Raw genomic sequence first — 14,692 nt, 5'->3', positions numbered from 1 at the left:
AATGCACAACTCACAGAGCAGGAAACGCTGCAGATGAACCTGTAGATGTTTATAGACTGTCCAAAGCACACTGGAGGACGAGCCCCTTAAGGACCACGTGACTCAGTGCCTGGCACACAGTGGACACTCAAGATATTTGTTGAATGAATGAATGTGTGTGTGTGTGTGTGTTACTGGGGATTGAACCTCAGCCTTTTTTTTTTTTTTTTTTTTTTTTTTTTTGAGACAGGGGCTCACTAAATTGAATTTACTTGCCATCTTCCTTCCTCAGCCTAAATAGCTGGGAATACAGGTGAAAACTACCACACCTGGCTTGAATCTTTGAATCATTGAGTTGAATAGATAAATGTCCCTTCCTTTGTTCTCCCCCCCCCCCACCTCCTCCACCCTCTCATTTGTGGCAAGCACTCTGTTTTTACACCTCTTTGTAATCCCTGGACTTTGCCTATGAAGAGTAATCTACACGATGGGAGGGTAAGCTAGGCATTACTACGTGGGGAAACTGAGGCCTGGGAGAGCCGGGAACTGTGCCCATGGTCACACAGTAAGAGGCATTTGAGGCTAGATTTGTGTGACCCCCAAGGCTGTGGTTGCCCTGCTTGGATTTCTGCCTCCCTCAAGGGGCTTCCAGGGGCTGGAGGTGTCCCTCAGTGGGAAAGCATGTGCTTAGCATCCAGGAGGCCCCAGCTTCCATGCTCAGGACACACACACAAAAAGGTGGTGGATGCTTCCAATCTAGCCGGGGAGGTAGAGCAGGTGCAGCAGGCAAAGTGCCCCACCAGGAGGCCCAGGATTACTCCACAGGAGAGTGGTTTACACACCCAGACAGAGGCTGTGGGAGGTGGGGCCAGGGAGGTGGCAGGGCAGAGGTGGCTGGACAGAGTACAGGAGGATGAGATGGGGACAGGGTAAGTGAGGAGGTGCCGAGGGCACTCCTCACAGAGGAACTCAGAGGAATGACTCACACCTGAGGCAGGCAGGTTACAGCTGTGCCCACAGGTGCGTTCCCCAGAGAGCCAAGTTGGGAGACCAGCCGGGGGTGCAGGAGGAGGCTCCCAGGGCCCAGAGTTCTCCAGGGTGAGGATTGCCAGGTATGACTCCGGGGAAACCATTGGCCAGATGGCTCCTCCTGCTTAAGCTGACACCTGAGGCTCCTTCTTGGCTGTCCTGTCCTGATCCCTAGAGCTGGGATTGTAAATGGTTGGTAGAGGAGAAGGGGCAGGCAGAACCCGGGGTGGTTGTTCACAATGGTCCACCCCAGCCAGGTCAGCAGGAAAGGAGAGGCGCTGGTGACCCCCAGTCATGAGTCCCACTTCATCTTCTCCAGGCCACCCTGCGCAAAGCAGGCTTATGGGGTATCTCAAGCAGGGAAGCTGCAGAGAAGGGACGACCGCGGGCCATGCCAAGCCAGCAAGTCGGCTGGCTTGGCCGTCCAGGAAGGGAGGGCGGAAGGGTGGCCCTGGCTTGGGATTTGTGGGTGTCGAGACCGCATCTGCGCCAGCGTGGGAGCTGGGGTGGCGCAGGAGCCTGGAAGACCGCAACAGACCGGCCAGCCCTCTCCCGCTCCAGGCCCGGGCTGGGGGGCTCGAGGGCCCTTTTTGTAGAAGGGGCATGGGACCTGCCCGAGGGAGCTGTCTGCAGAGGGGGAGAGGGGTTGTCACTTGAACAGCTCCGCTGCATTCAGGGGCGTTCGGGAGGATGCGGGCACCTCGGGAGGACGACGGCAGCCTTGAGGGGTCTCTGGGGAGAGTCTGCCTCCATCTCTCCAGCGGGGCGCCGGCCAGGTGGCAGCGCCTGGGCTCAGCGGCGCGGAGGAGGCGGCTTCCCGGGCCAGGGGCGGCGGCAGGGGCGGCCCCGGGATCACATGGGCGGAGGCAGGTCCCGGAGCCCCGGGCGGGCTCTCCCCAGAGTCGGGCGGACAGCGCGGCGGAGCGGCGGCGGGTCCTCGCCCTCCTTTCCTGCCTGCCTCCTTCCCTCCCCTCCCCGGCCTGGCTGCCCTGGCCGACAGGTGAGCGGCAGCCAGGTGAGCGCGCGCCCACCTGCGCACCCTCCGCGGCCAGCGCCGGCTCGCCCGGGCCCGGCCCGTCCTCGGCCCACAGCCCCTTTCCCCGCGGCCAGTCCTCGGCGTGCCCCCCACCCCGTGGCCTGTGCTCCACCTCCAGCCCCCTGCCCGCGGGGGTACTTTGGCCTTAGAGGGAAGAAAGCTCCAGAACTGGGAGAGCCGGGCCGACAGGCTGGGCTCCTCCCTGCGGCACCAACAGCGCGGACAGCCGGAGTCCACTGGCCGGCGCAAAGGTCTGGGAATCTCAGGGCATTTGCGAGCCACCAGCACCAGGCCTTGGGGACTGAGGGCCTGCGAACCTGGGGACTTGGGGAGGGATAGAGCCCACGCTTGGGCAAAAGGGAAGCCAACTGATAGGGGAGGGGCAGACAGACTCGCCAGCCAGAGTATCCCCCTCCCCAGGGGCCCCGTGTTCATGAGAGATCAGGCAGCCCTTGCAGGCTCTGGACCTCCCCAGGGGCAGCCTCAGGATGGGTGCTGGGCTGGGTGGTGCTCAGCCTGGCATTGCAGCTTCCTGCCAGGGTTGGCTCCTGGCTCCAGACCTAGAGGCTCAGGAAATCCCACAAGGGCCTGGTCTGCAAGGACACTCCCTTGCCCAGCAGAGGGGGCAGTGGATGGGAGGCCTGTGGCCCCAGCTGGCAGGCAGCATCAGCCCTCTCTCCCTGCTGGCCAGTAGCGGGGGTGGGTGTGCCCCGCTCTGCAGATGAGCCTTGGCCTCCTTGCTGGGGCTGTTCAGAGGGCAGCAGGCCCCTGGGGGCGGTGGAAAGTGGATCTTGTCCATCTGAATCACATTGTCAGGGCCTGGGCAGGCAGCCAGGAGGCCCTTCTGAAGACCTGACCTGACCCAAGCCAGCCCCCAACCTGGTCAGATTTTTACATAGTCTGGTGGGGCCACCCCATTCTTTGCTGTCCCTCCTGTGCCAGAGCCTGGCTCTACCCAGGCCACCCTCCTGCCCTCCCCCAGAGTGGGGAGGAAGTACCTTGTGCTGTCGGTTTTGGGGACAGGAAGCAAGCACTTGAGGGACTAAGTTCTGATGGTGGAGGAGGGGACAGGGAGGAAATGCAGACATCTTCTACCACTTGCCAGTCACTGCCCACCCATTTTCCAGCAAGGCCCTGTGTGGCCTGGAGACAGCAGCCTCTTGGGAGCTCCTGGGCTGAAGACCTCGGAAGGGGGAACTCGGAGTCACAGTTTCCCAGGGTGGGGGGAAGTGAAACTTTGGGGTGAGGGAGGGACTTAGTCATTTCCTCTACCCACCCTACCCACCCCTAGCCCCTGACGTTCTGCTTGGGGACCTGTCACCCTCTTCTCCCTTTTACTTCCAGTAGGTTGCGGGGAGTGAACCCCACCTTCCAGTCCTCTCTTCCTCAAGCATGGCACTGACAGTGGATGTGCTGGGGCCAGCACCCTGGGGCTTCCGCATCACCGGGGGCAGGGATTTCCACACGCCCATCAGGGTGACCAAGGTAAGGACTGGTTTGGGGAGATAAGGAGCTACCCCCCAGAGTCGCTCTGCCCTGTCTACCCGGGGCCCCACAAATGCCTCTCTTGTTTTGTACTGGAGTCTGAGCCCTGCCACTGGCAGTGTGGGCAGGGGAAGGCTGGCACTGTTGCCGTGGGGACTTGGGGCCACTGTAGGAACTAGCTTCTAGGGGGTGAAAGGGAGTGGGCCAAGGAGAGGGCTTGCCCTTTTCTCCTTGGTTACTAATCCTACACCTGCTGACAGTCATTTTGGGTGGTTATAGGACAAGAGGCCTCCTGAGCTCTTGACAGTCTCCTCTTGACCCAGGCCGGGAGCTTTCCCACAGAGGGTGGTGTGCAGGCCGCCACCTGCAAGGTGTGATTTGCACAGGCAGAGCTCTTTATCCGAAAGTATTTCCCAGCTCAGGTCCTGAAAGTCTGCCACCACACATTCCTGGGAGGCCTTGGTTTGAAGCCCTGGTGAGCTGAGTGGTGTGCTGAGCCTGAGAGGAGAGGGCTGCCACTGGAGCTTTTGGAGGGGATTAACTAACTGGTTAGCTGGACAGACAGTGAAGGGCACAGAGAGGGGTGTGGGTGTCAAAGGTTCAGCCCAGCTTCTTCTGTGCTTCTTGAGCAGCAGAGGGGAGTCTTCTTCTGCTCTATTTCTCCCCCAAGTGCTCCATGGGCTCAGTGTGGGTACTGGAGACTCACCTGCTCCTTATCCCTGGCAGGTAACTGAACGGGGCAAGGCAGAGGCCGCTGACCTCCGGCCTGGCGACATCATCTTGGCCATTAATGGGGAGAGTGCAGAGGGCATGCTTCATGCTGAGGCGCAGAGCAAGATCCGTCAGAGTGCCTCACCCCTGAGACTACAGCTGGACAGGTAGGCCTCTCCACTTCCCCAGGCCTGTGGGCCTCCCCTGCCCCTCCGCAGGCCCACTGCCAGGCAGCTGCCTCACTCCACCTGGCCTTCCTGTTCTCCTTTGGCACATGTCTGAGAAGGCTCCAGGCCCACAGCAGAGGGAGAGGGAAGCTGGGTGAGCTGAAGGGTGTCCCTTTGGCCAGCTGGGAAAGGTGGGCGCCAGGCTGGGCGTGCAGCCACAGGCTGGGCAGGGTAAGCTGGCACCAGCTACCTGGAAGCCCGGGTTTGACAGGTTCCCGAGAGGGTGCAGGGTGTGGGCATGAAGTGGATTGAAGAGGGGAAACTTCTAAGGAAGGTGTGTCCTACGGTCTCCAGGACCCCTGCCTATAAGAGGAGGTGCCTTTTATTCAGATCCAGGTGGAGGAAAGGAATTTGGGCCTCTCATGGAGCTCATGCATCCTTCCCCATCACCAATCTGGGCCCTTGCTGGGGAAGGACGATTCCTGGGCTTATGGGATTTTGAACCTGGAGGCCAGGGTTGTGGGGGAACAGGTGGCTTCCTGGGGTGGGACAGCACAGTGAGTCAGGGATCAGGAATGCTGGGAGATTCCACAGTCAGGAGAGCCCTCTGGGCAGGCCTGGAACCTGAGTCAGATACCTCCCTCCTCTCTGCCATCACTCCTCCTGCCAGGCCCTCTCTGCCTGCCCCCTCCTCACCCAAGGGCCCTGCCCTGAGGTGCTGCAGAAGCTGGCTCCCTTCGTGCCACTCTGGGGAGTGGGACCCAGGGAAGGAGGGGGGAGAGTACCTAATGGCACCTGGGGATGGAATCAAAATCTACAGGAGGTGGCAGCTTGCGACAGGGGAGGGATGGGAGCTGCTGACGCCATCATTCCCTCTCAGGTCCCTCTGGGGACCACGTACCCCGGCCTCCAGCGCCACCCCAGGCAAGCCACAGCTCCAGGTCTTGTGCTTCCTTTGCTGAACCCCCTCTTCACCCCTCCCACTGGCCTTCAGAAGCTCTGGGGCAGGAAGCAGGGTCTCCATTCCTCACAAGGAGGCAGAGGTTCCTGCTGACTGACTTCTTCAGCAATGGCTAGAAGTCCGGGAACTATGGAGCATGCAGTCCTGGGGTGGCAGGGATGGGAAGTGGGGGCTCTGGTCACCTCCCATTTAAGGTCTCAGCTGGCCACCCTGGTAGGGGCTTGGAAGAGGGCCCCTGGAGCAGGGAAGCCCTCTCGCCGGCTGCCACTGTTGGTGGGGAGAGGATCTACTTGTTTCCTGGTTCTCCAGGCCCTTCAGCTACCTGCCAGAGAGGGAGAGGAGGGCCACCCCTTCAGGGTGAATCCTGAAGAAGGGACCCTGAGGGACCTTTCAGAGGCATTCAGGCCACCAGTGGTGGGGGAAAGTGAGCATCTGGCCCTGTCACTGATGGGCTTGGGGACTTTCAGCCGTTCATTTTCCGTCTCTCAGCTTTAGTTTCTCCATGGGTTAAAACTTACAGGATTGCCAGGCGCCGTGGCACAGGCCTGTAATCCCAACTGCTTGGGAGGCTGAGATAGGAGGCTGGTGAGTTCAAACCCAGAGTCAGCAATTCAGTGAGGCCCTAAGCAACTCAAAGAGACCCTATCTCATCTCTAAATAAAATACAAAAAGGGCTGGGGAAGTGGTTCAGTGGTTCAGAGTGCCCCTGGGTTCAATCTCCGATACCAAAAAACAAACAAACTTAAAGGATTATTTCTGTGAATTCAGTCATCTTCCCCAGCATTGACCTACAAACTGATGTAGACCAGTGAAAAGGCCGGGTGGAGTGGGGAAAAAGGAAAAGGAGTGGGATCATGTAAGGAGTTTCTAATGGAATTGAATTTATTGAATATTTTGCTAAAATCACATCTTTTCTATATTTTGGAGCTGTTCTGTCCTTTTAAAAAACGATGGTGGTCTTTGATGACATTGTTTGTTTTGAATTTGGCAAAGTCTACAGCTGACTGCCTGATGTCCGAGTGTCCTGGATGTCCTGCAAGTCTTGAGAACCAGATTCTGGGGACAGCATAGTCACAAGCTGTAGGGGGTTGGAGGCCAGGACTCCTGTGACACTGTTTTTCCTCTTGTTCCTTCAGGTCTGGGGCTGCCTCTCCTGGGCAGACCAACGGGGAGGGTTCCTTGGAAGTGCTGGCAACTCGCTTCCAGGTAAGCCAGAGCCATGGAACCAGGAGCCCTGTCACCTGACCACACCAGGGATGAGGCCTGAGGGAGCCGCTCTTCTCTCCACAGGGGTCTCTGAGGACACACCTTGACAGCCAGTCTTCCCTGAGGTCTGCCTACTCCAGCCCAGCCTCCCTAAGCCCCCGGCCAGGCAGCCCCTTCTCCACCCCGCCTCCCGCCAGCCCGCTGGCCCCGGCTGGAGAGGTAGTGACTGCCCACAGGTGGGTGCAGCTGGTGGGTAGGTACCCTGACCTCCTGGCCACAGGACCTGGGCCAGGCCCCTCAGAGTTCAGTAGCTACATTTGGGGACCCTGAAGGCCCCTCCTCATCCCGGGGCAGGCTGCGCGGACCCCTGTGCCCACTCTCCATTCCTTCCTTTTCAGTTTCCAGAGTCTGACGCACTCACCCGGCCTCGCTGCTGCTGACCGACTCTCCTATGGGGGCCGCCCCGCAGGCCGACAGGTGAGGAGGCCAGGCGGAGGAGGAGCGCCTTCCTTTTCCCCCTGGCAGCCTAGGTGGCCCGGGGCTGCAGGCAGCTGGTGCCACCTGGGCAGCCTGTGGGGCCATCTCCTAGTGACAGAGGCTGTTGCTTCTGGTGGGCCACATGGAGTGCCTGAGACCTGCCTCCCCGTCCACCCCAGTCCTGCTGGCACCCCTCCCCCCTGCTCCCTGCTGGGCCACCCTCCCCCCCTTCCTCTGGCTTCCCCTCCTCGGTGTGTTTCTCTTGGGCTGGGGCTGACATAGTTTTGCTGCTGTTGTTGGGATAAATCCCTTTGGCTCTGGCTGCATCTCTCGAACACATTCCTCCCCTCCCCAAGCCCCCAGCTCCCATCCCCCTCCTCCTTCCCGCTCTGCTCTTGGTCAGGTCACTGTTGATGACCCCCTCAGGACTGTGGTTCTGCCCCAGGCTGCCCTTGGCTTGCTCTCTGTCTGCCTCCCTTCTTTGCTGGATTCCTCCTCCACCCAGGTCCCATGCCCGCTGGTGGCATTTCTCCTCCCCAAGGACAGGGGTGAGGGAGTGAGGCAGCGAGAGTCTTGGGCCACAGCTGCTGGGGGCAGCATGGGTGGGGGCATGTCCAGCCTTTAGGGTGAAGGGGATGAGGCCCAGCTGCTGAAATCTTACCTCCGGCTTGATTCTTCCTTCCAGAAAGCAGAGCCTGGGGGTGGGGATGGGGCTGGGGCTGGGGAGGGCTCTAGGAACTGGGAGCTTTGGAGAAGGAATGGGAAGGGTCCTCTGGGGCTGCCCAGTGGGGGTTCCTTGGTAACCAGCCCTGTGCCTGCCTCATTGTCAGCCTGAGGCTACTATGGGAGTAGAGAGGTGCTCCATGAAATCCCAGTCTTTAAAGAATTTAAGACGCAGTTGTCCAGATAAGACAAATATGCAGAGCAGTTTGGGAACAATTAAGCACTAGACAGTGTGATATTAATTACAAAAGAAGGAGGTGTTCTGGAAGGGGAGAGACAAATGTGGGGGGGCGGCAGAAAAAGCTTCATTAGGAATTTTTCTGGTCACTGGAGGGAACACAGGATGGGCTTTATAGGATGATGGGCAATAGGCACTCTGGGAGTGGGGGACATGGGGACCCAGGAGAGACCTGGTATGTTTGGGGGTGGGGGAATCTTGAGTTTTTGTCCCAGACAAGCTGGGAATGACCTTGGCTTAGGGTTCGAGGAGGGCATGTCCCTCCTGGCTGCTTTCTGTCTGATTCTCCTGGGGACTGTCATCTCTGTAGGACTCTGGTACTCATGGACAGGCCTTCCTGGTCTCCTTCCTTCATGTCCCTAGCCACGAGCAAGGAAGGGATGTGGGTGGCCTGGGGGAGTGGGTTTCAAACTAGCAGTACCTGGGAACTTGTTAGAATTGCACGTTCTCAGTTCCAGTCTAGACCTGCTGAATGGGACACGGGTGGGTGTGGGACAGCGATCTGCACTTCAACAAGTCCCCATATTAAAGGGGAGCCCAGGGCTGGGGTGGCAGGGGGACCCTGATCAGTCTCACCTCTGTTGTAAATTCTGCCATAGACCCTCTTCCTCTCTTGGCCTCAGCCAGACTAGATGGTCTGAGTTCCCTTTTTTGACCCTGAGGATTCCTGTCACTCCTGTGACAAATATTCATGGAGCAGCTGCTTAGTGTCAGGCACCCTCTGGGCTCTGAGGATGGTTTGTTGTAGAAAACCAGAAATTCCTATAACCCACAGACTTTGCCTCTGGGCAAGGAGTCACAGGGTCCCACAGCTTCCTCTTGAGTGTCATTGCACTTCAGTGTCTTCAAGGCTCAAAGTTTATGAGAAAGAAGCACATGTGATCTGATTAATTTCCAAAATTTGTTGAACCACAGAATTTCTCCTGGCATCCCTCCCCTACCCCATACCTGCCACTCAAGTTCCCCAGAACTAGAGGGGCATTGGCCGCAGACGTGCTTTTAGGCAGGTGAGGAGGGAGAAGCCTTCCTGGTCTTGGAGATAAAGGGTCATTCTGGGAAGGGAGGGGAGGAGGCAAGGCAGGCCCTCTCCAAATGAGAGTATTGGCCCCCCAGAAAGGGCTGGGAGATGGAGGATGTGGAGGTACCTTGACCTGGCCGTGGCTCCTGACTGGCTGGAGATGTCGAGAATCTAGGGTGTAGGACACCGTAGCCCTTCTGGAAACTGCAAATTGACCCCTGTGGGCAAGCACATGCCTTGGGGAGCCAATGCCAAGGCTCCCTCCCTCCCTCTGTCTGGGAATGAGGGCTTGGCTCCTGAGGGGACCTGAGCTGGATGTTAGCCCTTCATCTGCTGCAGGCTGGTGCCCAGTGGAGGGCATGTGCTGTTCTGTCTGGAGAGATGATGTTATTGTTATTGTTTGTGGTGCTGGTGAGGGAACCCAAGGCTTTAGAATACTCAGTCCTTTGAGAATAGGCAAGTGCTCTACCACCCAGTTAAACCACAGCCTGAGACACTGTCCTTAAGGACCCCAGGCCCAGTTCTTCAATCAACCACACAGAGCTGGGCTGTATCTAGGCACTTGAGTGTGAAGTCCCAGTTCTGCTTCTGACACCCAGGTGGATTGAACCAGTTACTGTTCCCTCCTGACCCTCAGTCCCTTTACCTATGGAGCATTGTGGGTAAGAACCCTAGAAGCAGCTGACCATGGTGGTAAATGCTGTAATTCCAGTTACTATGGAGGTGAAGCAGGAGGACTGCAAGTTTGAATCCAGCCTCAGCAACTTAGGGAGACCCTCAGCAACTAAGCAAAACCCTGTCTTAAAATAAAATAAAAAGGGCTGAGAATGTGTAACTCAGTTGTAAAGTGCCCCTGGGTTCAATTCCTAGTACAAAAAAGCATACAGAAAGACCCAGGAGCAGGAATGGAACTGCCGAAAGCAGACCAGTGGCTGAAGGTCTTGGGCTGTCTTTCTGAAGACTCTGAAGTTCTTCCGGCTTAAGGAAAGATTCGTGCCGTTTTAAATTTTGACTTCATAATGCGTCCTTGACTTTGAGTAGTAAAGTGCGGGAACCGGGCTTGTCAGGATCTCTGCCCTGGGACCAGGTCTCCCTGGCCTGCTTGGTTATCTCCTCTTCATTAGCTGGTACCCCGTCTTCCACTTAGTGGCCTCTGGATGGGGTTGGCAAGGAAGGGGACAGAATGGGAGAGGATACTGAAGTGCTGGCCAGAAACCAGCCTCAAGGGTTGACAAGGAGGTTGAAGGTGAGGAAATTCTGGAGACTGGATGGATGGGTATCCCTGGGGCCAGGGTGTGGACTCCGAATGGGCTTGGCTCCTGAAGTTCTGTGGGGCAGGATCAGACCTCCCAGGGCAGATGGGCGAGGCCCAGGCAGCCCAGAGCCTGGCCCTCTCCTGAGAAGGAGCAGCAGGGCAGCGCAGCATGTGTGGCAGGAGGCCTGCCCAGCCCCGTCCTGTCTCCTTGGCTCCACCCCTTTGTTTCCATGGCCTCACTGCAGAACCACAGCTGGCTTCCTCTGCTTTTCTGTGGGAGCAGAGCCCTAACAGGTAGCTTGACCTAACAGAGAGGGGTGTGCTGCCTAGAGGGGTGTCAGGATTTGGTCGCTTGGCATCTATCTCTGCCTCTTGCTCAGTCCCCTAGCAGAAGCCACATGCCTCAGTAGCTGGTCACTGGCCTCCCTTGGGTGCTGGAACCCAGCAGCCCTGGTGCCCTGGCCCTGAGGGTGGGGCAGGGTGCCTGTTGCTTGCAAGGGTCCTGCTGCTCTGTGGGGACCGGGCGCCCCCTGGCGTTGGTCCGGGGAGCAGCATCTGGCAGCGCCCGTGGGCGCGTCGGCCAGGGCCCGGCTCTGACTCCTCCCGCTGCTCTCCTCCCACAGGCTGGTCTCGGCCGTGCTGGCGACTCGGCTGTGCGGGTGCTGCCGCCTTCTCCGGACCCCCGGTCCTCAAGCCCCAGGTTCAGGTACCAGCAGACCTTGCAGGGTGGGATGGGCACCTGGAGGACCTGAGAAGGACAGGTGGGAAACTGGGATGGGGTCCCCGCCCCCCCAAAGCCTGGTGGGCTCTCCTCCAGTTCCCAGAACACCCTCCCCCATGCTCTTCTGACCGGAGGGTGGTCTGAACACCCCGGCCTGGGACCCTCATTCCTGGCTGCCCCACCCTGCAGTGTGGACTCGGAGGCAGGGAGCTGCCTCCTGGAAGAGGACTCAGAAGTGTTCAAGATGCTGCAGGAAAACCGTGAATCGCGGGTGGCCCCGAGGCAGTCCAGCTCCTTTAAGCTCCTGCAGGAAGCTCTGGAGGCTGAGGAGAGAGGTGAGGCCGCAGGGCTCCGTGGGAAGGTGATGCCCTGGGCCTCTGGGGATCCGACTTCACAGGCGAAGGAAGTGGTGTTTCTTAAGTGTCTATTAAGTGCTCATCACAGGACTGGGGCCAGGGGAGCACATGCCAAGCCACAGTCCCTGTCCTTAAAGAGCTCACAATCATCTCAGAGTTACCAAGTATGCACACAGAAGGTGGCAGGCTGTGCTGGCTGGGACCAGGAAAGTGCCAAGGGAGTGGGCAGTTGGGCACTGGGGCCTGGGTCTCTATGAGGGCTTCTTGGAGGAAGAGGGATTCAACTTGGCCCTGAAAGGAGACCGAGATGTCAATCAACAGCCTTAAGAAGGTGGCCTGGGAACACTGGAATGTGGAGGCCTACAGCCAGAGGGCTGATGGGCGTGGCACGAGAGAATAGCCTGGCCTGGCAGCAGGGAGGAAGGTCCCTGTGATGAGGGCCTCTGGAGCTAGGCTGAGGAGCACTCTAACCAGGAGAGTCAGGGAGGTCCCCTTGCCTGGTGAGGTGCCACCAGGAGCAAACAGGACCGTGTGGGCTCCATCCAGCCTTTTATTATTCATTTGATGAACACTGATGTGCAGATGTGACCCTCTGCTCCTGAACAGCTCTTTGTACTGGGGCAAACAGGCCTGGCCAGCTCTCAAGGAAGCGGATGCTGTAGGATCAGTGTTTCAGGCGGTCAGGAGGAATGCACTTTGGAATAGCAGAGACAGAGAGAGACTGCCTCATCCAAGGGGAGAGAGGAAGAGAGAGATGATGGAACAGGCAGGAGAGGATTTGGAGGTACAGAATGACCAGTCCCTGGTGGCTGGTTCCAGCTCTGATGTGTAGCTCCTAGGAGTGTTTACAGATACCTGGAGGCTGCGTGAGAGTTGGAGCAGTTTTTTTCTTTTTTTAACATTGTGGTGTTGGAGATGGAACTCGGGGTCTCACACACCCTGGGCAAGTGCTCTGCCACTGAGCTACAGCCCAGCCCGGAGCAAATCACAGCAGTTTCACTAAACACAGCTGCTGCTGTAGGTGGTGAACTCTCAAATTTCTGTCCCTCCCCACTCCCAGGTGGGACGCCTGCCTTCCTGCCCAGCTCACTGAGCCCTCAGACATCCCTGTCCCCGTCCCGGGCTCTGGCCACCCCACCCAAGCTCCACACCTGTGAGAAGTGCAGCACCAGCATCGCGTGAGTGTGGGAGGGCCATGGAGGTGGGGTGCAGCTGGGGGGGCCGGGCAGGGGTGCCCTCGGGCAGGGCTGGGCAACAGTCAAGGGCTCTGAAGGGAAGCCCTGGCTATGGTCTCCGTGGCTTCGAGTCAGACTGTCTGCAGTCTTCTCACAATGAACCACTGCGCTGGCTTCTTCCTGAGCACCTCCTTTTCTCCTCCTCTTTTCCTCCTCCCCATTTCCTCCTTTCTCCCTGGAGGAATGAGAAATGCTACCGCTTTGGGTTTCTCTTCCATAATTTCCAAATTTCTGCTAGGCACAGTGGTACATGCCTGTAATCCCAGCTACTAGGAAGACTAAGGAAGGAGGTTTGCAAGTTGGAGGCCAACTTCAGCAACTTGATGAGACCCTGTCTCAAAATAAAAAAAATTAAAAGGGCTGGGTATAGAGCTTAGTGGTAATGAAGGGCTCCTGGGTTCAATCCCAAGTCCAAAAAATAAAAATAAAAAAATCTAAGCTTCTGACTTGCCCCAGGTCTCGACTCTGCTCCTTGGGATACGTGACCTTATGCCTGACCCTGTCTCCATCCATCCTGTCCCTGTCCTGACGTTCTCCTTACCCTGCAGGAACCAGGCAGTGCGCATCCAGGAGGGGCGCTATCGCCACCCCAGCTGCTACACCTGCGCAGACTGTGGGCTGAACTTGAAGATGCGAGGCCACTTCTGGGTGGGCGACGAGCTGTACTGTGAGAAGCATGCCCGCCAGCGCTACGCGGCGCCCACCACCCTGAGCTCTCGGGCCTGAACCCTGCGGTGCTTAGCCCAGCTCCACTTATTACGTTTCTGGACATGGCTGTGCCCAGAGCAAGTTGGCAGGGATGAGGTGATGGTGGGTGGTGGCTTTTAAATGAACTAATTTGGGGAGCCCAAGCCCCCTTTGTCCTCGCTGGGTGAGGTCAAGGGCTGGGACTCGATTCGGACTATGGGCACTAAGGGCAGCCCCACCCTCCCTGGCCTTCCCCCTGCAGGACTGGTCCTGTGCCACGGGCTGAAGTGGCCACTGTGTTTGATGCATTTGTGCACAGGGTGGGGCACAGTGTCTAGGACAGGGGTGGGTCAGAGGCTGACGGTATTCACTGTGCAGAGTTTTGACATATGAGCTCTATAAACATATAAACACGGACAAACGCAGATGCCCATTTTTTTTCCCCTGCCCTTGGGTAGGAGCTGTTCCTTGCTACTGGGTAGACAGTGTGTATTTACCTCTGTGTTCCCATTCCCCCTCTGCCCACCCCACTGCCAGGGTGCAGGATGAGGTGGGGTGATGGAGGGGAAAGAGGGTTGCCTCTGTAGGTGGGGTGGGCACTTCCTTAACCCTTTTGTAGAGATACTTGTTTTCCGGGGATGATCCCTTATACTAGGGAGGGAATGAGTTTCTTACTGGGGGCCTGAAGACGGGCAGGGATGCTAGGGGACAGAAACAGAGGACCAGAGAGGTGGAGGAAGATTTCTTGGTGAGGCAGCTTCGTGCTCAGCTGAAGCTGGGCTAGGCTAGGTTTCTCTGTGGTCCTTACTCTACTTGGTGTGGAGCCGCCAATCCATCTGAGCTGGGTGGGTAGGAGATGGGGGATGTAGAGGGACATGTCTTCTAAAGCACCATCTGCACATGCCTGAGGCTGCCTGCCCCATTCAGAACAAAATCACCATCAATAACCTTGGACTGGTGCTGTAGGTTAGCCTTGCCTGGGAGGGAAGATCCAAGCCTCACCCTGAGAGATTGCCACTAACTGCCTGTGGACAAGCTGCCACTTCTTTCCAGCAGATGGCTGGCTTCATTTTTTTTTTTTTTTTTTTTTTGTACCAGGGATTGTACTCAAGGACACTTAACCACTGAGCCACATCTCCAGCCTTGCCATTGCTGAGGCTGGCTTTGACTTGCGATCCTCCTGCCTCAGCCTCCCAAGTTGCTGGGGTTACAGGTGTGTGCCATCACCCCTGGACCCAACCATTTTTTGTATATTTAGATACAGGGTCTTACTAAGTTTCTTAGGACCTTGCTAAGTCACTGAAGCTGGCCTTCAAACTTGTGATCCTCCTGCCTCAGCCTTCTGAGCCACTAGGATTAGAGGTGTGTACCACACACCTAGCTGGCTTCATTAATTTTGGGGGAAAAA

The 14,692-nt window shown here is 57.7% G+C and overlaps 1 protein-coding gene across 1 annotated transcript; it reads left to right on the top strand.

Annotated features, from left to right (window-relative positions):
* The first annotated feature begins 1,935 nt into the window (after positions 1-1,935).
* Positions 1,936-13,649, top strand: Pdlim2 (PDZ and LIM domain 2). Its single transcript, XM_026397526.2, has 10 exons — positions 1,936-2,008; positions 3,389-3,529; positions 4,256-4,407; positions 6,505-6,574; positions 6,659-6,810; positions 6,973-7,051; positions 10,909-10,991; positions 11,196-11,341; positions 12,423-12,540; positions 13,146-13,649. The coding sequence occupies exons 2-10, from the start codon at positions 3,437-3,439 to the stop codon at positions 13,321-13,323; spliced, it is 1,071 nt and encodes a 356-aa protein (XP_026253311.1). The 5' UTR covers positions 1,936-2,008; positions 3,389-3,436; the 3' UTR covers positions 13,324-13,649.
* Positions 13,650-14,692: the final 1,043 nt, after the last annotated feature.

This window comes from Urocitellus parryii, chromosome 14, assembly GCF_045843805.1.
Source record: "Urocitellus parryii isolate mUroPar1 chromosome 14, mUroPar1.hap1, whole genome shotgun sequence".
NCBI classification, from domain to species: domain Eukaryota; kingdom Metazoa; phylum Chordata; class Mammalia; order Rodentia; family Sciuridae; genus Urocitellus; species Urocitellus parryii.
This window is presented reverse-complemented; position numbering and strand designations above follow the sequence as displayed.

What these genes read in the sequence shown, in the direction of transcription:
- Pdlim2 (XM_026397526.2), top strand. Translation starts at nt 3,437, where the DNA reads ATGGCACTGACAGTGGATGTGCTGGGGCCAGCACCCTGGGGCTTCCGC. An exon ending in CTGAGACTACAGCTGGACAG is followed by an intron (nt 4,408 to 6,504) that starts GTAGGCCTCTCC and finishes TTGTTCCTTCAG; the next exon opens with GTCTGGGGCTGCCTCTCCTG. An exon ending in AAGTGCAGCACCAGCATCGC is followed by an intron (nt 12,541 to 13,145) that starts GTGAGTGTGGGA and finishes CTTACCCTGCAG; the next exon opens with GAACCAGGCAGTGCGCATCC.